General features: G+C 36.5%; 1 protein-coding gene across 7 annotated transcripts in view; it reads right to left on the bottom strand.

Moving 5' to 3' along the window:
* TANGO2 (transport and golgi organization 2 homolog) overlaps nucleotides 1-22966 on the bottom strand; it is a 46227-nt gene that overhangs the window by 5210 nt on the left and 18051 nt on the right. For 3 of the 7 annotated variants that reach the window (XM_026091891.1, XM_026091893.1, XM_026091892.1), the window contains 6 exons: nucleotides 22246-22334; nucleotides 20184-20303; nucleotides 19156-19273; nucleotides 5883-5953; nucleotides 3199-3352; nucleotides 283-387 (listed from right to left, as the gene is read on the bottom strand). In XM_026091891.1, coding sequence (XP_025947676.1) covers nucleotides 283-387; nucleotides 3199-3352; nucleotides 5883-5953; nucleotides 19156-19273; nucleotides 20184-20303; nucleotides 22246-22334 — 657 coding nt within the window. The other 4 variants (XM_026091895.1, XM_026091898.1, XM_026091894.1 and 1 more) reach the window with 4 other exon arrangements.

The following is a 22966-nucleotide window of genomic DNA, read 5'->3' as shown; positions in this document are numbered from 1 at the left end:
AGTAAAAATCCTTTGTATTTTAGAATTGTATTATCTTGTCCTAGACAAACTGGAGCTGCCATACTTCCCCAAAATGAACCATAATGCAGCTAGTGCCGAGCATTTTAAGCACAATCTAAGACACCACAATATCATATAAGGAAACACTTTACTAAATTATGCTTGATTAATATCTGAATAAATTTAAAGCAGTCACTAGAAGATAACATTTATGGCAGCATAATTTTGATGTGAGATATGCTTTGATCCAGTACACATCCATTTCTGACTATGAAGTTTTACCTTGTTCCATAGCCAGGGCATCGAACACACACAGCTGCATATTTGTTTAATATAGGACGTATGTAATCCCTCCCTTGGTCTTCAATTGCAGGATCTGGTAACTGACTGTTAAAAAAAATATATTTTTACATTAATGCATTCCCCCTTCTTGCACTAAGCTGTGTATTGACTGAATGGTAAATAACGGTAAGAACAAAAAGGAGAAGTGTGAATTTTATTTGAGACTGAAGTATGAAGAGGATCAAAAATAAAATGGCTTGTCAGCTCTTTTCCCACAGAGAATCTTTCAAGGTCTTGAACTTCTGTCTCATTTTAAGAAATATTTTTCCTATCTTCACAGATTTTTCACCTTCATTGTTATTTCTTCCTTTCTGTATTCTACTTCCCCTAAGGTCTTGAATAAAACCTTCATGATCAAATAATCTGAGGCACATTATATAAGCAAGCATTCTTCTAGTTAGACTCCAGCTTTTTTTCTTTTTTTSTGTTGAACAAAGACCTCTTCTTCCTGCAAGCTTATTTGGAATACCTGAAAAATACCTAGGACAGCCCTTAACATTTCTTGACAGATATCCCTATCAAAGCTTGGAAGGTATTTAGAAGCATAACCTACCATACACTAAAGTGTATCAAGCTTCATTTGCTGTAATTAAATAGGTATCAGCACCCCACAGAAGAAATGCTAAGGTCACAGGGGTTACTGCAGCAATCTTACACCCCTGACTTTCCATTCAGATCACCAGAATATGGTGAAGCTTTCTACTTCAAAAATTAAAGATTCTAATCTTACAGTCAAATCTAGCACTATAGCAGGTTCTTGGCTTTGATTTTAACCCTCTTCCATCTCCAAGAGATGGTCATGTTTCTGCCTCCTAGAATAGACCCAAATGTATCCATTTCCATTAAAACAGAAATGGCCAAGTTCAGCAGCCTATCAGCTGTACGGAGAATGCCAGGGAAGAGGGCAGAACCGACTGATTGATTCAGCCCCACTTCCAGAGTGCCCCCTGATCAACAGGGGACACCAATTTGGCATACTGTAACTGACCTTTAAACCCAGCTATGTTCACTTTCTTTGTTGTCATGATGGAGAAGACAACCTGTGGTCGCATGTCTGAGGCAGCAGCAAAGACAGATGCAGTTTCATTGTGAACAGAGTGAACTAAGCTCTTCTCACTTTTGTTTTGGGCACATAGCTGGAGCATATCACAACATCATGGAGAAAGCACATGGTGTGGGAGACTTCAGCCTGTGAGAACCATCAACCTCTGTCTCCTACTCTACCCCTGGTACTCCCTGTGTTCTCTGCACAACAGGCCCCTTTCCAGCTTAATGGCCTAAAGCAGTTTTAAGAAGACAGAAAGGAGCTGCAATGCTTCCCTGGCACTATACTCAAAGGTAGGTCTGAAGCAGGATAGAGGGGCTAGGGGACAAAAACCCGTATCTATCAGGAAGGAAGGGAGGGAATTCTAAGAGTAAACCAACCACTGTACCCACTTAATTCTTGTAACACACACACACAGTGATCATAAAGTGACATGCAATAAAATATTTTTAGAATGTTCACCAAGTTAGTGCATAGAAGTATATTCAGTATTTGTTATGAAAAGATCATTTGCGCCTGAAGTCTCCACTGGAAAAATTACAGTAACTGATTTTAGATTTAGCTTTAAATACTGCTTTTTGTAAGTAAATATTTCCATTTTATAGCAGTCAGATGATTTTAGATGCGATCATACTGAATCACTGAACACTAAGGGAAGATTTGGACCATATTGTATCCTATACAATTTTGGTTTTTTACTAGTAAAGAGCACAGCATGACAGTTTTTTTGAAAAGCATTTGTACTTTTGAACTGGTACTATTCCAAAAAAAGCAATTAAAATTGCTTAACAGACTTGCCAATTACTACTCAATGCTCAGATTCCCAAATTCTTGCATAAATATTTATTTTGTAGCATTTTTCAGAGCTTCAAACACAAGAGTGTTGGCATTAAATCAACATTAAAAAAAAGAACCTATGTACAAGAAACAGCTTTGCTGCTCTTCTGATGGTAGGTACAGTTACAAAGGTCCTATTGATTGCATACAGCACCACTACTACCCAACTCTCCTGTCTGACAGGCCAAAGACAGGCTAAATATTAAAGTTAGTGGGGAGTGAACTCAGAGCAGATTACTTCCTTTACACAGCACCTCTTTCACTCCGCTCCATGCCTGGACATTTATATGATATCAATTGCATTTACTTCTAGCCATCTAATTTATGAGCTTAGGTTCACTGTGTAGCCAATGATGAGTGCAGAAATCTTACTTAGACACTCCAGCTCATCCTTTTGGAACCTCCTTGACCACAGAGGCCTAAAGTTAAACTGGAAATATTCCCTCATCTCCTTTCCCCACTTAGTCTGAAATAATTATACTTTTGAGAAAGGTAGCTGGTTCTCCTTTGAAAATAGTTTACTTCCTCACTCTCAGCATCTACCCAGAGCAGCTGTGTAGCTAGCAGCTACTAACACAAACCTGCTCTTGTAAACAAGCACTTACTCCATGTGTAATAAGAAATAACCTTTACCTGGAGTCAGGCTCCACAAACCTTGTGGCAAGCAACTTATCCATCCTTTGCCTTGCACTCATTACTCTTACCATGAGAAGAAGGGCACCAAGAAAAAAGGGCACAGAAATCAGTATACAGTTTATGAGCACCAAGTTTGCAGTAGCGTGTCTGCTGTTTAAAAATCAATATTGTTGAGATGCAGTCTCTGAAGAGAAAGTACTACCTTTGCCCTTCATTACCCAGCTTTAGTCAATTAGTGTAAGGCAAATTTTTTTTTTTTTAAACTCAAAATAGTTCAAGTGAAGTTTTTGAATTGGTCACATTGCATTTTAAGTAAACTCTTGATATCATGCTCTTACGGCTCTTGATTATTCATCACTGCAAGGAGCTCCTGCACCAAGTCTTCTTTGGTAAGGTCTTGACTTCTCTTGATCACTTCTGTGAAAAGCTGCTTCCCATATTGAAGTTTCTTCCATGGTGTATCCAACAAAGAATTACTCAATCCATATATTCCTATACATTAAAAAAATGGCTGATTTCTGGGGCAGGTTAAAAGATGCAAACATACTACTTATTAAGCATTTCTCTGGACCAAAGAAAGCTTACGTACATGCTACGCAAAAAATTAAATAATTTCACAATTATCTTATCCTACACAGTTTGAGGGGGAAAAAATAAATGCTATCTACAAGTTCATCATGAACCTCTTAAGATAATTTGCTTACTCATCCCATTGCCAAACTTCATTTTGCCTCAAACGTAAGAGGTCATTAAACTATGTATCAAAAAGTAGTAAACGATAAGTACAACCCCCACCTCCTTCAGTTAGAGCCTCCTACCCAGGAGCATAACTTAATGAAATAACCTCACCATTCCTCAACCGTATTGGACCATTATTTCTAATAGTTTTATGAGGGGAAAAACAAAACAAAAACCATCCCTAACTTTAGAGCATTGTTGCTCTAAGGTTACTAAAATTGGCTGAATCCTAATTTTTTTTAACCACTGTTATTCACACAATATATACCAGCATGTGCAATCAGGTGAAGTAAAGATGGCATTTTTTTATTCCAGAGCACATCACCAATAGAAACATTAGGGCATTACAAAACCTAAACAGAAAATAACTCTTATAATCATGATAACGTTGGCTTTATTTCTGCAAAGTAACTCTGATCCTTCAAGCTTTACATGTCCCAAAATAACAGCAGTCTGTAATAAGGAGATTATATGGGAAGTTTTAGATTTAAAAGCAATAGTAAAGTGTTTACAGACCAGTCCCCCCATGGACCACTTCTAGCTGCATACACCCTGAATAATTTTCAGGAGGAAAAGATCAATTTAGTCAGAAAGGATGTTCTGGTGATTCACAGTTTTCAGGTACATATTTCACAAGTTTTAATGCAATCCAAATTATTCCCCAGATAATCTTTTTATCAGTAGGAATGCTAAAAACACATGGCCCATTCCTAGACAAGAGACCAGAGCATGCCTGCATCTCACATTAAGCTGTACTTAAGCATTCCTCTGTGCTAATATTCAGTAGTTTTACAGTTTTATTCTAATCCATATTTGGAGTAATTACTTTTAACCTCTGTTTTGGTACATTATGAAAAAAAGCAGAATTGTAAATTTTTGCAGTCCAATCTTTTCCAACTTATTTATATTAATGACATTTTTTCCATCTCTCATTATTCTTAAGAAACACTGCAAAGCACCATTTAATGATGACAATGAGTTTTTTCTTTAGTGGTGCCCTGTATATCCTGGCCGCAATCCAACAGAATAAGCACAGAGATTACCAAAACCCAGCTCTCCCTTAGGCAGCCATATACAACAGAAAAGGAATTTTGTTGAAGCACAGAGATCAGAAATACCTTTGCTAGAGTCTGCAGATACCCAATATTTGGGGTGCAGTTTCTCATTACCACATTAAAGAAGCACTATTTTTTCCACCTGCACAACACGAGGACTTCATGCTCCAAGACTGAACACTCTAGATTTTTTCCTAAAACAGTACTACCACACCACTTGTGTAGGTGTTTTAAAAATTGCTATTAACTGTAGTGCTCTTCTGGACAGTAGCTTGACAGCTATGGCCAGAAGCAATAGAGGGAGGCATTGCACATCTGTTTTCTAAATCCTGATCCTTAATGTCTCTGTTAATCTGCATCTCTGTTCCCTAAGAAAAGCATGACAAACTGTACTACAGAACCACTGTCCAACCCCATATAGCATGAAAGAAAAAGGATAAACACAAGTGGCCAGACCTTTTTCTAAATGTCTGGATTAAAGCCTGTTTTGTGTTTGCTGCTGTACAAAATCTAACAGCTGTTTCCAAGGGTTTATGCTATAATTGCTACTGTAACTATTTGCCTATTGGCAATAACATTTTGACAGTTAATCTAAGCAAGCAAAATTAGCCATCATCATCAACACATCCTTCACAGCAACTGTTGTCAAGCAGCTACGCTGCTCTGTTCTGTGCATCCTTGTCCATTTAAGGGGGCTTTTCAGTGACGAATTCTGGAGTACTGCTTTATGTAGTCAGCTAGCAAAAAACTAGTTTATACACATTTTAAATCAATCCGCCTGATAAGACAGATTGAAACAGGGCTTTTTCTTCCTTTTAAAACCAACTCTGTCTCTATGGAAGCATGGTCTCACTATGCCTTTAACATTGTAGGGAAAGGAGAGTTAGGGTCAAGCCCACAAACCTTTGAAAATAATACTCTTCAGGACAGACTTCTGTCCTTCAGTCATATTTTCTTAGGTAATACCCCACTAATTGCAACATGGGTACACCAATATGGAGCTAGTCTGTAGAAATTTTTTACGAACTAGTAACTCTTTAGTGAAATCAGTAAGTACTTAAATGAATTTAAGGACATTTTACTTACTTTTTAAGAATGTAATGGAAAAAAWTAGTGAAGACAATACATGTTTAAACAGCTAAATTTCTAGAGAAATACAGCTACATTCCAAATCCTTTCAAGTAACAACATTGTAAAGCAATATTCAGACCTTTCTGAAGTAATCCTACCAGGATTTAGGAAAACAGGTTCTGGTTCTCCTTTGTTTCCATAGTAGCAAATTACATCTCCTTTGGTGGTACTGAAAAATAAAAATAAGCTCTCTTTGAAAACATCAGCTTCTATATTTGATTACAGTCTAATTTCATGCAATCTTCAAACACATCAAGATGTTTGCCCTACTGTTGCTACTATGATTCCACAGTCCAGAGATTAATTAATGAGTTATATTGCTCTCCTCCTCTCAAAATACAATACTAGCTGTACCACTACCAAACGGTACTATTATTTTAAAATACATCACTAATAAAATCCAATAAAAATCCAGAACTACTGCATGGAAAGCAGCCCAGCTCAGGGAAAAACCTGTAGGCTTTAAATGAGTAAAGATTTATACTTCAGAAGAAGTTACACTCCTTCCCCCCCCCCAAGATGTAAGAGAATAATCCATTAGAGCAAGTAATGTTTTCCATCACCTCGTTTGAATCTCTTCTCTACCACATTCTAAGGTTGGCCACTGTACCCACTTTATCTGACAGAAGTAAACTTTCAGGTCCACTTATTGAAGTGTAGTAGGACATGGAATGGATCCCTTAATGACAGACATGCATCTTCAGACTGTTTTCAATTAACTGTGCTACAACATAATTATATCTGTAAGCTAATTGCAGTTACTGGCTGTAGCTCTCTCTCTCTCATGCATGCACAGTTTAGCAGGAGGGATCTGAGATAATGTTCCAAACAGGAATTCAAAGACAGCTTCCAACATTGCAAATAACTCTTGCTTGGAAGAGATGAGGTCAGCATATCTGCATAGCATGCAGCCTTCTCCCTGAAGAAGGGTGAATTTTTAAATAGCCTCACAGACATTGGCAACACATCAAACAAGTCAACTGATAAGAAAATCAAGCAAGACAATAAGATCTGGTGTCTTGCGGGGAAACAAAAAAAAAATCATGAATTGCCATTAGGTGGCTCACTCTCAACATCCTTCAATACAATTTGCTGACACATAGTAGTGAGTCCTCAAACTGCTATCAGTTTATTGGCTAGGACACAGTCATGASATCATATCATTCTGTATTTCGCTCTAGTGACATACCTATTTACAGTGGAAAAAAGCATTTTAGTCATCCAACACTCTGACTTTAGTCCAGCTTTTAATTTATTGTCTATGCAAGCCCCAACCTGCAGTTCCTGAGACAGCAGATCTCTGAATTAAGAAGAAAACCACAACCTCACAGTTAAGATTGAATTTGCATTGAGTAGCATTGAACACAATACAGCAGAGAAGCCATTTCCAGTTCCTAATTTTTTCACGGGATAAAGACATATCTGTGATTTGATGCAGATAAGAATATGTAGAATGCAATCTTATTAATGATGTGCTAGAAGTTAAACTGCTGTGCTTAAGTTAGCATCTGCTACCTCAGTTAGCATCTGAACCTTAACAACAAGCAAAACAGTTCTTGATTTAGCTGATTATATTCTTCTCAAAGAGGCATTCTGAAAAAATGTTCTACAGTTTCTTTCTCAAGACAGTCAAGAGAAAAGGGAAATTCTAACTCACTCATAAGACAAATAATGCAAGAGGAAGAACACAAAAGAAGGCAGGAAAACCTGCCTCTCCTCCTTTGTGCCCTTCTCTTCCTCCTCCCAACCCCACGAGGTTTTTCTGGTGCCTTACAGAAAGATATCCGAGTTGTTCAGCATATTTAAAAGATAGTAATTATGGCAGGTGGGATTTGCATATTGTTGTTGCTTTTTCGTTAAATATTATTTAAGAAGCTCTGTTATCCAATTTTCTCTTTCTGTGTGTGTGTATATATACATATATATACACACACACACACATACTGTTAAAAGAAACGTAGCATATGCCCTCATTTTGTGAGCTGTCCTCTAGTGGTTTAAAGACATTTACTTTCCTTATCTTTTTCTTTTTGACATTAAAGTCCTTGTTCAAATCTACCTTATGCTGATCAAGACTCCTTCCTGATCACTCCAGTTCTCCAGAGAACTGCCCACATCAGAATCACAACATGCTTGTAGCTTCAGTAGGACACAACTGATCATTCCTTTCCTGTTACAGTACTAATTCATACTTACTGCCTGCATAGCATGTGTCACTAAAGATTTTTACTGATTTCTACTATAGTTCTCATATGAATGTATTATTTGTGATATGTGCTAAATTAAATTTAAAGTTTCATTCAAATCTTTAATACTTTTCCTGCTTACCTATTTTTAAAATATTAGGAAATATTCTGAATAGTTTCAAATCAAATTCCTCAGAAGTTATACATTGGTAGGATGGTGGGAGAAAAAAATCCCAAACAAAAACCAAGCTGTACATGAATAAGGGATGTTCTTTTGGTACAGAAGGCCTCATATGATACACTGAACTACCTAAGTCCTTGGGAATCTCTATGCCACCATGAATTTCATTACTTCGTTATCCAAATTAGTGGGGTTTTAATGATAATTTCCTGGAAGAAAAGAAAGAAAAAAGCCTCGGTGCCAACCAAATCCTCAATAAAAAGTTAATGCCTCTGAGGCAAGGCTTTTCTATAAATAATTTCTCCTATTTGTATGGATAAGAAACACATTTAATCTTTAAATAAGGGAAACGATACTAGAGGTTTTCTGAACTTGCAAATTAATCAAAACACTCCTGCTTTCAGACAAAGAAGGATTACATATTTTAAATATTTCCTTACTTAAAAAAAATCAGGCCCAAGCACTGGGGTGATATGATCATCTACAAACAAATTTACTCTAGTGCTTTTCTCCCTCAACCTTTTCAAAGAAATTCTGACAGTGAACTGTAAGGCATACATCATCTGCGTTGACTTCTTTAATTCAAATTATGACAAGTTCAGTAAAAACATTCATACCCATCAGTGAAAAAAACATGTTTATGAAAAGGTCATTGGTTTCTTTTCACCATCCGGAATATTTGCTTTGGGAATATCTAGAGAGCATATAATGAAAGCAGCTGGAACAAAGCAGAAGGAAACTCCAATATACGACCGATCAAGAATTTTTTCCTGATTTTCATAACATGCACATTTTTGTTTTACTACCATACATCAACTTGTATGTGTGACCTGTCAAATCTGCCGAATGTTAAGAGCTGTTGGGGGGTTTTGATCATTTTTCTTTTTTTTTTTTTTTAAACTACTTTTAAATACACTATGGGGCAAAAGATGGTATTTTTCCAATGAATATGAGAACATGCTGCTGAAAACTACAGGTGGGAGAATAAATCCTGTGAGCAATGAAATCCCCCTATTTCTTGAGAATGTTTCATGTACAAAAGTTCTGAAATCAAAATTAAACAGAAAAATGGTGTACAGTTTGTTCATGTGGAGTTAAACACAGCAGTTAAAATACCAGCTGTTTTCACTGGACACACTCTTTTTGGTTGAATGAGCTTAAGTTTTTATTTTATATAAACTASTGGAAGGGCGGGGAAAAATATCCAAAGTCACCCACTATGCTGTTTCAGCAAACTTTTCTGGCAGTATACTTGTCTGCAGAAATACTCACATAAGAAAAAATAAGATGAGTAAAAGTTGTATTTCCTCGATCTATTTTTATAGACACTTCATATGCAGTGAGAAATCTTCGATTTTTTTTTTCCTATTACTAGCTCCTTCAGTTAAGTTATTGAGATTTTTTACATTTAAACTAGATGGACACTGCTACATTTTAAAAAAATATTTCAAATACAAATGTTAAACTCCCATGCACTCTTCCTTGACTGGATTCTGTCAGTTTTTTTCAGAGACAGAAGAAACTAAAAAAAGTCAGAGAAGCCAGTCCATATATTATTTGGCTGCAAACAGCAAGCTACATATCTGAGATACCAGGGATCTTATATAACAAAATAGCAAATAGTTCAAAGCATCAACGGATTTTCTATGCCAAGCAGATGTTTGAGTTTGGTTATTTCAAAACCAACACCTTTGAAAACAAGATATCATTAATCATCTTCCTTGAAGCATGTTATGGCCTTTGCAGAGCTTATATAGTTTATAAGAGTCTATATAATTGCATGTATTTATATAAAATCTATACCCAGGCTGAAAGTTATATGTCTGTTGCAATCTGAAGAACTTTCCCAGTTCCTAAAGTATTCATTGAATAACCTTAAGCTTTCTTAAGTAAAACGCCTTCTAAATATATGGTAGAATGATCAGTGTTGATCTATAACTCTTGCCTATAAATAGCATATTTTATATTTCACTGAAATGCTTGGATAGTATGTAGTACAGGTCTCAAGACAGGTAGACAGCAATCAGACTCCTGCTTTCTGAAGGCAATTAATGGAGATATTGAGCTGAAGTCTATGGATTCACTATTAACTAAGACTTTGAATGAAACATGAGGCAAGAAGTGCTTTACACATACTTAACCCAGAAGCAGAATAAGCAAAGGCTATACCCAAATTTCTTTCAACTACTCATCCTCACACATACAGGACTTGTTTGCTGTACATCCTAAAAAAGCTCCCAACAGTGCTTCCTTCCTCAGGGCTTGGATCTTGTTGAGGCTGCTGCAGTGTGCATGCTCATAGCTGAGTGACTGATCATACCGAATCTTCTCAGCATTCCTTGTTTTTTTCATGGCCAGTTAATGGCTTGCATGAAATGATGCTAACCTGTACGATACGCATGTCCATAACAGTCAGGCACCTTCCTACAAGCCTGGTTTTGAAGGGTACCACTACAGTTGGCACATATTAATACTAATGCTACAAAGAACCCCTTGGCAGCTAAAATAAGGGAGCATTGGGCTGAGCTGTCATTAACAGACTCATCTGATGCTCTCAGCCCCAGTTACATACTAAGATACTAGAAGTCATATACTCACAAGAGAGTACACTGACACACTGCATTTTCAGTGGTGTAGAAAAAGTGATGTGCAGATACAGTATTTTACACTACCTCAAGTTGCTGAATCAGGATGTTTCATGGAACAATCTTTTATATTGTATTTCAAAAGCAAAAAGTAGTAGTTTGAAAAGTCACCTATACATAAAACCTAGATGGAATTAATACAATATAACCGATGAATAAGCATAGGGAGAACAACTAAACCGCAAGTAAAAACAGAAAGGCTAAGCTACACAATAGCATATAACAGATGTGTGTTTACCATCACAATACTCAACTGTATTCTGACTGTGCAAACTAAAGAAATTTGCTGACCCTTTTTAACATTAAGGTGAATTTGCAGCAGTAATTACATATCAGCCACTGCATGAACTGGCTTGTTGGTGCTAACAAAAAGTRTATGTTGTACTTTTTTCCACTTTTAAACCTGTTTGCATTAATAGGAGAAAAACTTAAAAATCAGGATTAACAGAAAAAGTTAAAGCACAGTATATCTCGATGTTCCTGAATCCTATATTCTAACCAACAAGACCTGTACCAGTGGAAGGAAACTTTTCTGCAGAAAACAATTCAATTATTTCAAAATATAAATGGTGTTAAAGTCTACATAAATATTAAAAAAGCTTTCCATCTATAGAAATTATTCAGACAAAAAACACACTTTTTGATTTATTTTCTAGAGGAGCAGCTCCTCTTTTATTTGACAGACACAAGAACAAAATAAATGGATTGTTACACACATTCCACTATTCATTGTGATGCATTGTCTCTGAAGTATTTAAATAAATACATAGGTATAGAAACAATTCCCTCAAGTAGCGGGACTGATTAAACTTTGCTAGAGTTGTATATACGTAACAAGATCAGTAAAACTTAGTATTCAAAATGCCAAGGATCACTTGGATCGTTTAAAAGTTCCTTGAAGATCTTAAAAAACAGTAGCAATTATAGACACACTGTAAACATGTTATGTATTAAACAAGTAAAGCAAAATCATTAAGGTCATTATTGTTTTCTCATTTAAGACAGCAGCAATTCAAAAGACTACTTTATTGGTGCACTGAATACTCTTTTCAGATTGCCAAACATGTAACTGCTGTAGAAGGGCTACCAAGAGAAAAGTTCAGAGCAGTTCTCATCACAGAGGTCTCAAAAGGCAGAGTTATAGAGGAAGGGGGAGAAGAACTGCCCAAGCAAGCCCTTGAACACAGCTATAAGGTAAGCCTTCTCATAAAGGAGACCGCATGCTGAATAAGAAGTCACTACTGACTTCCTTTTCAACGGCTTTTTATGTGAAAGAATATTATCATCTACCATCTGTTTTGAGACTCTTGCAACTGAGAAATTCAGTAATAAGATCCCCTGGAGCTAACAAAAAGATGGGGAACACATACAAACCACAGGGTCACTAATTCAGGACATCTGCATCTTATTGTTTCTACATTCCACATTCCYCCAGATGTGCATTTTCTATTACACATACCTCCATTAGAAAGCTGCTGTTGTCTTACAAGGGGAACTGTTTTGTCAGAAGGAGATTGAAACCTTCCAAGAGAGTTTGAAAGTGGGGATACTTCCAAAATTGAGTCCATTGCACCAGTCTGCTACTCTTCCTATTACCATTTGGCTCTGCCTATTTCTTTCCTACTGTTTACAGCTAGTCAGTACTGAACACCAGGGTAGAAGCCAAGATGAAAAGTCACTATAAACTTGATCCCAGCAATAGCACCAAATTGCTGGCCTGGACTCAGATTCCTTTCCCTCCCTGCTTCACAAATACAGATATCAATTTTGCTGGAGAAGTGATAAAGGCATAATTAAAGTGATGACAACAACAGGACCCAGCAGACATTTTTTAAATCTCAGCTGTAGTTGACAGTAGAAAGAAATTGAATCTACACACAAATTATCTCCTTAAATATATAATTCCCCCCCAAATGTAAGAAATAATTACTATTCTAGAAAGTATTCTAGGCAGCATAAATTTCAGTAATAAGATGCTTCACAGCAACATTAACTCAGAGTTCAAAATTACTTTTTAACATTGTTGAAATATAAACAATGTCCATTTGCACCCTTGCCCTGCTTCAGCTTCAAGGCAGGTCTTATAGTCAACAAAAATATAACCAGAAGAGGAAAGGGAAAAGGAACAAAGCAGTAAAGCCCTGTAGGGTCTGATTAGCACTCCCTTGTGCACTGAGCTCTAATCTTCTAACAGGGTGGATATACTACAAATAAGGACTTTGGGTCGTTCCAGAGATGATCTGTGTGCACACATTTTTTGTGCAAGCAGAAAAGATGAAGTTGGCAACTTGAAATGCTGAAGAGCAGTTTCAACTGAGCTGTGTGGTTCACAGATTAATTTGCTTCTCTGCAGTGTTCATGAGCTAATCAGAAAACTTTATTCTAAAGCTTAAAAAGAAACCTACAAAGCCCAAACATTTCTGTATACTCACCATCTACCACCAAATAAAACAGCAGAAAGAATGCTGCCAGATATTCACAGCATATGACATCTGCTTTAAAACATTATTCAGTGATTTTGTCAGTTTTGAAACATGTTTCTTTGGTTTTGCACTAATATTTTGAGCCAGGCAAAGGCTGACACTACAGGGAAGGAATAAAATAAAAACAGTGCAATTTTTCAGAATTTTTCTTCCTTCTCTTGACATTGGACAGGCTCATAAGACTCACAAATGACTGAGCATCTAAGCAGAAACATTTCAAAGGCAGTAGTACAGAATACATTAGAGAAGTTCCTGGACCCCCATTTTCCGAGTCACAAGAGGTGGGACAGATGTGCCCTGCAGAAGGTGGTATTAGGACAGACAATGGATGAAAAGAAGCACAAGTGAGCTTACAAATCAGTCATGACAGCTTAACCTTCTACATTCTTTCCAAGCCAGCAGTATAACCTTATCTTGCTTTTCCCTGGAAAGGCTCCTAAAATCTAATTTCAGGAGAGCAATCAAATCCTTCCCATGTATTCTCTTGTCTTGATAATCACACCAAAGAAGACAGCCGATGTTTTTGAACCCTAGCCACACTGATCAGGTGTTTTAATCTTGAGGCCCTGCACCATCAACAGTCCAGTTAACTTTTTCCCCAGCCATCTCTTCTGCATGCTTTTGGAATCTGTACCTTCTCAGAGACAGATATTTGAAGTTCCTTCAATCTGCTTTATCTTGCTTACCTCAGCAGTGATGTTGATACATAAACAACTGTGGATTTCAATTTAAAAAATTTAAAAAAGCTTTCCACCTTCCAACCCCATTGCTTTGGCAGATCTTCTGTTTCAACTGGAATTCAGCAACAGGACCATCCATCCTACCATACCTCCACTCCTGTTACACAGGGATTTTACTGCAGACTAACAGTATGGGCTCCAGCTAACAATGTCAGAGACTCTAAACTCACTGGGATAATGACAAGAGGCTGTCACTTCAGTTTGTCCTTCAGGGCAGTCTGGAGTACACACTTGACAATATGGAACTTGAATGAGCTGCTGTCACAACAGCCCTAACACAAGTTTGAGATAACCATGAAAATCTGTGCAACTGCAGTAACTGGTTTGGTGGACATAAAAGCAGGTTTCCCCAGAACAGAAATACCGTCCTGATTGTCAACAAAAGCAGTTCACAAATACTTCAGATATTACTACAAAGGCAGAAAGAACAACCAGCACTCTGAATCTTAAGCAGACATTTTCTTAGAGACCAGTCCAGCCAGGATAACCTCGTTCTTCACTCAAACCTGTTGATAGTCAGAACTGCAGAAATAGCATACTATCTTTTTAGAAGCTAATTCTGCATCTACCCAAGTCCCTAAATAGACTGTATGCCATATGCCATACATTCAGCATAAAAGTACATTTATCATAATGGGATTAGTATTCAATACTCTTATACTCAGCAGGTACAGCAAGAAGATAAACTGAAGGGATTAGAAAACTAAGAAACAAGTTTTTTCCATTCTACTCACTCATTAAAAAGCAAAAATGAATCAAGTGTATAAAGTTGACAACAAGAGGCACCACAGAGCAAATGTATTACACTAAAAGTGTCAAAGAACATGCATGTTTAAAATAAGGGATACAAAGCTGCAGAAATAAACAGCCAGATTTTACAATCGTTAAGGTGTTTTCCAGATCCCTTTCTCACATCATTGCACCTGTATTATCTAGCACGCCATCATCATAATAACACAGAAGATAAAAATTTATTTTCCTGAAATGTTTACCTAAAAAAACTCAGACATTACAAGTCTCTCCATAAATATATTGCCTACAGTCAGCAACATCACGTGCTTATATATGTCCCTCCCCAACACTGCTTCATTCATACCTCCATTTTGAGTTTCCTCTTCACATCATGCTACTCTAACAGAGTCGATCGCCATTTGTTACGCAACAGAAGAACACGTTAAGGAGTGGTCTTCAATCTTTCTTTGAATAGCAACATGGCCCAACAAAATAACATCAATTACAATAACATCTTCTATTTACATAGAAAAGTAGCTTCCATGTATATACTGYATTTTGCTCACAACTAACTAATTTCAAAACATAACAAGCTTACATATTTTGTAGAAATTGCTCTGCATCATTAGCTTGCCAAGAATTTCATTTCATTGGGATATCCAAGACTAAGGACACGTCAAAACAGAGAAGTTAATCAACGCATACAGCTTTCAGAGATACTCAACTCCCTGTGATATTTTGCATGAAATTATGACCGGCACTACCACAGAAGAACTATTCAATTGAGTAGCCAGTTTCCTACCAATTTAACAGGCAGGAATAAAAAATAAAACCAAAAATGATTGCAATAGCATAAAATAATGTCAGTCAAACCTACTATAATGTTATTATGCTAACAAACATTATGATTGTTATATGCATCTAAATTAGAACAAAAATTCATAGTTGCTTACTGCTTGCTAGATCAACAGTTTGAGCATCATGTTTGTTCAAAAACATAAGATTATTTCTTCTGTTACCTTTTGATTTACAGAGCCTCCTATTATTTGAAAGCTCACCAGGCAGCAATATGTAGCAGTGAGCAAGAAAAGTCAAACTCCTTTAAGCACTGCGTAAATAAATTAAGCAACAGAAAAATTTGGGGAAATCTCCTGGTGGGATAATGAATTTTGTAAAGCAGAGAATACGAACAACAGAAGGAAAGCAAACCCTGCAATTGCTGAACCTGCTTCTGGATTAAACTTCTGGAAACATAACCTACACATTATTCCTAAGCAGACACAAGCAAAGAAATGCACTCTTGGTATCTTCATAGGTGGCATGAGTCTGCCTTTACACATTCCTACTTTTAGACTTCAACCCCCTGCAAGAGTGCCATTTCATTTTCTCACACATCACAGTAAATTCTAAAATKAAACAAATAGCCTTGCAGAAATGTATGCTGTTATACAGCATAGACTTGGAATAAAAGTCTTTGTCTAAAAAAAATCAGTTGCAGATAAAGGAGGCAAATGACTGGTGATGAGCCTGAACCACCAGCGCACCAGATTTCTGTCTAATGCGGAAAGTGAAAGATGTAAACAGAAGGCCCCAGTTAGCGATAGTGTGCTAGAAGTTATTTTCACTAAAACCAGTAAATGCTAGTGTTCTGTTCTAAGTGTAGGTGGTTTCCTAGAAGCACACAGAAAAGATAAATGGGAGAAGAGAGAACTGGACTGTTGATGGTGCAAGGTCTCAAAATTAATGCTTCTGCAGAAGGTGTGCCAAAGCTGTAATGTGCTCTTGGCAATTTAAACTGCTTATGATCATGAACTATGCAAGTAACAATTGTTACATAGTCTGGAAATGCCTTAGCCCTGTATTTCCATTCTTCTGAATCAGGCACAATGCAAAGAAAATGAGCATACATACTCATGCACGCATACATGCACATACAGAGAAAATTGTGCCAACCACATTGACTGTAATCAAGTATGTAAGGTCCTTCAGCTACTGAAACTTAATGAAGTTGTTTGTTACATGCCAATTTTTTTCGTTTCAGCAAAAATTAGCAATGCAGTCACTAGGACAGGAATACCAGCTTAAAAGCTTTCAGCTGTTCTCACCCTGCCGCAGCATGCCACCACTCAGGGAGAAAAGGAATGGGAGACACTTGCTTGTGCACCCCACAAAGATACAGCAGTTTCAATTTCTAGCACCATACAGCTGTGCTTTTGGGGGTCAGAGCTTTCCATACTCCTACTGCTGTGGGACAGTATGATGTTAGACACCAGACTGCTTCAAGTCCACCAGACCTCTCCAAACTGCTAGACAACAGGGGAGTACCCTGAAGGAAGAGAGGAAGAAACTACTAAAAAGTAGGATGAGAAGCTTGGAGACAAAAGCTAAAGTCTCAAAAGTAAAAATACAACCCTCTTTCTAAAAAGCTGCAACCATTAAAGCACATTTCCCTAAGGCACTTAGGGTTAAACTCAAGACTCCTTGTCTACAATTCTGTCTCACCAGGAAACATCTATGAAACTCATTTGCAAAGTGGAACATCTCCCTCCTTTAGTAAGTTATCTGCCATTGCAACACCTATTAATACTACTAGTTACTTATTTTGGGTGATACAAAGTTAAAAAAAACACCAACTGGAGATTAGTAAAATTCCACAAGAGAATTTTTTTGTATTTTCCCCTACATAACACAAAACAGTTTTATGTTAGATGCATGCGAAACTTTAATCCAGTTTCCTTGAAACTACGATTCATGATTACATTTCCACCGTCCCCCTCTCCTCCCATCCCAGTTTCCTTTAAATGAATTACTCTTCCTGTTTTTCATATCTCATATGAAAGCAGGCACAGTGAACACAGAACACTTTACACTGTCTGCTTGTTTGCCTTTACCCTCGAAGGATAAAGAAGGATATCCCTTTGTAAGGAAAGGAAGTTTACACTATTATAGATTCAATTGCACAAAAACAAATGAAAAACAAACAGAATCCTTTAACAATTAGCAATTTATTAACCCAATAAAGTACCAATGCTATCTTTTTGGACATTCTTCCAAAGTATTTTTTGACATAAGAATTCTATTAAGAAGCATGGAAATTTCAGACTTGTTCCCCATGTGCATATTAACTCCAACCTCTCTCACTGTTACAATAGCAGCAAAGTAATTCAGATACTTGCAGGCTCTAAATAACCTTCTAAGATGAAGATGCATGAACTGTGTCCGAGTTCAGGCTTTCCTTTGATCACTGACAGTTATTTGATTCCTGTAATGTGCTATTTTAGCTTACTATTCAACAGACATTCAAGCCATCATTACCAATTTAATCTGTTCTGTTCTCATTCTCCACTTACCAGAGCTATCCTTGTTCACCTGACCTGGTGACCACTACAAATAGCTTTTGTAACTTTTGTTTTCCACTGGCAAGTAACAATTCCAGTTACACCTCCCTTTTTAGCTCAAGTTTTAACTATTTCCTCATTTGTTTTCTCTTTTATCATACTCTAATGTTTTTCYGTATTGCCAGGACTTCCAGTATCTCACATATCACCTGTCAAATCTAATTTCCAGAAGCAGTTCCTTGAAAGGCAGTAGTATCTTTAACCATTTAGTCAGTCATATCTTTAGATGCTCATTGACAAATCATTACCTTTTTCATCACTTTTCTCCCTAGTCTTCTCATTTAATTGATAGTTCAAGTATATTTTGCTGAGCTGATCAAGTTTCCACTTCCACACTTCAATGATCACCATGCTGATTTTCTTCTGTCTTCTTTTCCTGCTCCAATGCTAAAACTGATCTCTCTCATAAGTCACAGCTTCCCAGCCAAATCTTGAGGTTACAGTACATTAGCTGTTGATAAATTCTGCGTGGAAAAGCACTATATGGTCAAGAACAATTTTGTATGATATTTTTCTTGGCCTTTTCTAGTGTTGGCTTTTTTTTCCCCTTTCAAATCAGGAAGCCTACAGCAGACATTAAATTTTAAGCCAAATCTTCAGTCAACAATCTGACAGTTGAAAAATCATCATAAAATGAGGATAAAGAGGTTTATAACTAGACAGATGGGTCTACATTTCCGAGAAAGATATGTAGCCAAGGTTTTGTTGTCTTCAAAACACAAGACAGTCTTCAGGGAAAGACAAAAAGATTGATTATGGCCTATTAGAAAGAGGAACCGCAAAAAGTTTTGCAGGAAGCAGTGATTAGAATAAGATAACCCTCCAGTGTTTGAAAGATGAAAAACAATGTTATGACTAGAGTAACAGTAGGCCCTTATATACCAATCAGCAAAAAAGAAGAGCTCTAGCTTTAATACTGTTAAACTTCTGTGCTAACAATTATATGCACTTCACTGCTTTATTTTTCTTCCTTTAATATTTAAACTGTGATGTTTTGTAGACTTACTTCAAGTCAGCTGCTATTAAGTTAAATCCATTGTAAAGATGTCCTTCTACTGAAACTTTCTTCAAGTAAGAATAGCTGTCCAGATCTGAAGAAGTCAAGAAGTTTGTTACAAGAGCACCTAAGAAAGAAGTACATAAAGCAACTTGGACATGTGAACTCACTATTCTGGCAGGCTTGGTGAAACAAACAGCGATACATAAGATTCCTGCTACCAATGGCACTAATATCAGTGAAAAATAACCTTTAAAAACCTTAAGATTTTGTATTATGCTCAAATTAAGAACTTTTTATTTTGAGAAAGAACTCTCAGTCAAGAGCTCAGCTGTACAGAAGTTGCATTTATTAACTATTCTTTACTTGATGTGCCCTTCCTCTCCTCCCACTTTGCCAAACTTCCTCTTTTCTGTCTTGCTTCAGTTCCCTGACATGTGACCCTACAACAAAATACAAATGACATGGTCCATTTGTTTCTGTATAACATCATGTTTTCCCACTGCAGTCCCACATGACAACTACAGACCCATTTTTACTTTAAAAACAAATGTGCTCTTTCAGAAGCGTTTTTCTTCTATTTCTGCTACTCCAATTCATCACTGTGTGAGAAAAGACTACTATCACCTTTTAGCCTAATCTTCAGCACAACCCAAGTTGCACTGCTACCCTTCATTCCTGTTTGAAGAAGAACATACACACTTTTAAAAAGTCTAGTGTAATCTAAAAAAAGTGAAGAAAATCTAACTCAATCCTTGCCCGGTTGTTCTGAGTGTTAATTAACATTAAGAGAAAACGGTTGATGCTGCGCTTTTTGCTGGGTGTAACCAACTTAAAATCGAGGCACTGTATCTTGCCTTACTTATGCCTGTTGTCAAGCTCCTCACACAGGTACACAGACCGATCAGTTAACAACATTTTGTGGCCTAATAAAATAGTTTAAAAATTTATATTAATACTGTAATCAGCATTTTATTTTATTGGGACACCAAGACTTGTCCATATGCTTTCTTTTTCCCATTTCTAGTCCTTCATACCTCTTCCTTTTGCATTTTTGTCAATCTTTGGCTGCATATAGTTTGTCAGGGCTGCCATCTTGCCTTTCTTACTGATTCCTAGCCATGTCCCACCTTCTTTTCCTTCTTCCATATCCAGACCTAGTGGAATAAACAAAAGTTAGGCTATTTTATTCATTTTCAAAAATCTTAAACTTAAGTCACAATTTATTAATGAAGTCTTAAGTCTTGATGGGGCTAGATGAAATCGATAGGTACAAGACTGTTTAGACAAGTACAGAGGAAGTAAGCAAAAACACCCACCTCCAATTCTGCACTAGCTAATATTTTCAAAGATACTTCAACAACAGATGAGAAAGAATGAGCAAATTAAATTTAAAAATAAGATGTGCTGATATGCTAACATACATGTAAACTTTAGGTATGCTCAAAATGTATGTTAATTCAAGGGCAAATACTTGAGAAGATTAATTGTTATTTGTAACTTTAATATTTCTGGAAACAACTAATCAGAACAATTTAAAGTGAATTAGGTAACTAATAAAAATCTTGGACTCAGGTAAAAGTAATTTGCATTACTAAATCAAAAAACACTTCTATCAGAGCACAAATTAAAAAAACACCATGTATTTGCAATGAGCTCATGTTAAACACCAAGCATTTAATGGAAAAGGAGATGTGTTTCTATATAAATATGCATAGTTACAAACCTTTTAATTCTGCATCATAATGTCGTAAGATAGCTTTCATTAAAAGACTAAACAAAAGGTTTTGGATCCTTACTCAGAAACTTTCTTCATTATCCAAAACCTCAATATCAAGTTTAATCATGTCAGTTCTTTAAAGAACACTTTACTACTGTTGTCTACCTTAACTGTGGGGCACACAAAAGAAAATATATACAGTTACATTGGCCAATATTAGCCCAATGACTAACAGAACAATTCCTGTTTCATAATATTGTTGTAAGAACAAAAAAAAAATTTCAATGTTAAGTCAAAGAATAAATTTAATTTTTTCTGAATTGCTTAAAATAATGTTTTCTCAAGAGGGTGTATTAAAGAGATTTTCAAAGATAAACCCCTAAATGGAGAATACACCAGTTTCTTGTGCCACATATAGCCAAAACCAACAAGGGCATTAAAGACAAAAGTTTAAGGCTTTTCAGATTTCAAGATAGTGGGTGTTGTTGTTGTTTTGGGGAGTTTTTTTAAACCCACTACATAACAGGGAAAGCAGCATCCAGACTCTCAGGAATCTGGAACATCAGCCAGAATCTCAGAAGCMAGGAAGCTGCAGTGCAATGGGAGTAACTTATCCTCACAGGCCTCCCTGCCAATGACAATAACACACCATCTTTGCAAAGGCAGAATCTAGTATTTAAACAATGCTTTGTCTTCCAGAGCTTCATTTTTGTCTCTGAGAAAAGGAAGAAATATTAGTTATACTTAAAAGTGAGCATACAGATAAATACAGATTCCCTACTAAAGAGGGCCAGACAATTGAGTGACTGTCAATTGAGCAACATGCAAGCAGAAAGCTAATAACCTGGTAGATCAATAACTAAAGCTATTCTGCAGCCTATAAATTACTAATCAATATGAAAAACGAGAAAAATTTCACTTTCAGGAGGCTCAGCTTAACAATTTCAACTGACTAAAGACAATGAGTGTGTAGAGTAACTAATTCTTTCTAAGAAAGTGATTCACTGCATTAAAAAAAGATGAAGCAACTGTGATGGAAAATTTAATAAATTTCTATTGTACTGCTTGGACTGAAGTCAATTAAAGAACATAAAACTGAAAAAACATTCAAGAAGTTCCTTGGTATCTACCCCCCCCAAACAAATTAATGATGTCATACTGTTACCAAATAACTTCAAGGATTTTTTTTCAAGATGTTAAAACAAAAATAACACAATAGAAACACAACTCATCTGCCAAATTTCGTGAAATATTTTCCCCAGAAGCATGAGAGGAATTCTTTTTTTTTTTTTCTTTCTTTTTTTATGGCCTGTGTTTTTGCATTTTTAATGATTCCTTCATAAAGCATAATGAAAACTAGTTACAAAACAGTTACATACCGCTAAGGATTTCATTGCTGCCGTCCCAAAAATCTGCTGATTTGGACGGTCTGAGGTAAAATTCATCTCTATTAGCTGCTAGAATAAGCCTGCAGAACACAAGAAGAGAAAGATTCTATTACATACAAGTAGATGCTCCACAGTTGAAGCAGGAACAGAATCCAATTCTTGAAACAGCATTACCTCATTTTAAGAATGAAATCGTCCTTTCTCCTACCATCTAACCTTTATCACTCAGTGCAGAAACCAAATGATAGTTAACAATAACCTTCTCTCTCAGTATGAGAGAATGAGCATGAATGAGGCAGCTATTCTTTTCAAAGAATAGGATGCATGTGAAGCAAGAGGATTGCACAGGCAATCTTAATAGAGATTCTTCAGCATGTGAAGTTACAGCTTAATTAAAAGAAGATAATTTAAAGGTAACCTGTAGTTTATAGGTAACTTATCAAAAAAAAGTGACCCATCAGAATAATTTTTTACTAGGTCATTACTTAGGACCATGTAGCCACAGCATTTTTGAATCTTTAACTTGGACACCTAAAGCTCTATTTACGCAGTTCAAAGATATGACTGATGCTTTTGGCTGTATGTATCCAGAAGAGAAATGAATCTGTGAATCTGCCTCCAAGGTCTAGCCCCACTAACATTCATTTGATTGATATAGGAAAAACAGCACACAAGAAGGCAGAGAAGTGAAGGGAAAAGACAGTTTTATTTT

Source organism: Apteryx rowi, unplaced genomic scaffold (assembly GCF_003343035.1).
Source record: "Apteryx rowi isolate R43461 unplaced genomic scaffold, aptRow1 scaffold_93, whole genome shotgun sequence".
Lineage (NCBI taxonomy): Eukaryota > Metazoa > Chordata > Aves > Apterygiformes > Apterygidae > Apteryx > Apteryx rowi.
The sequence above is the reverse complement of the archived record's forward strand: the minus strand, read 5'-3'. Positions and strand labels throughout refer to the sequence as shown.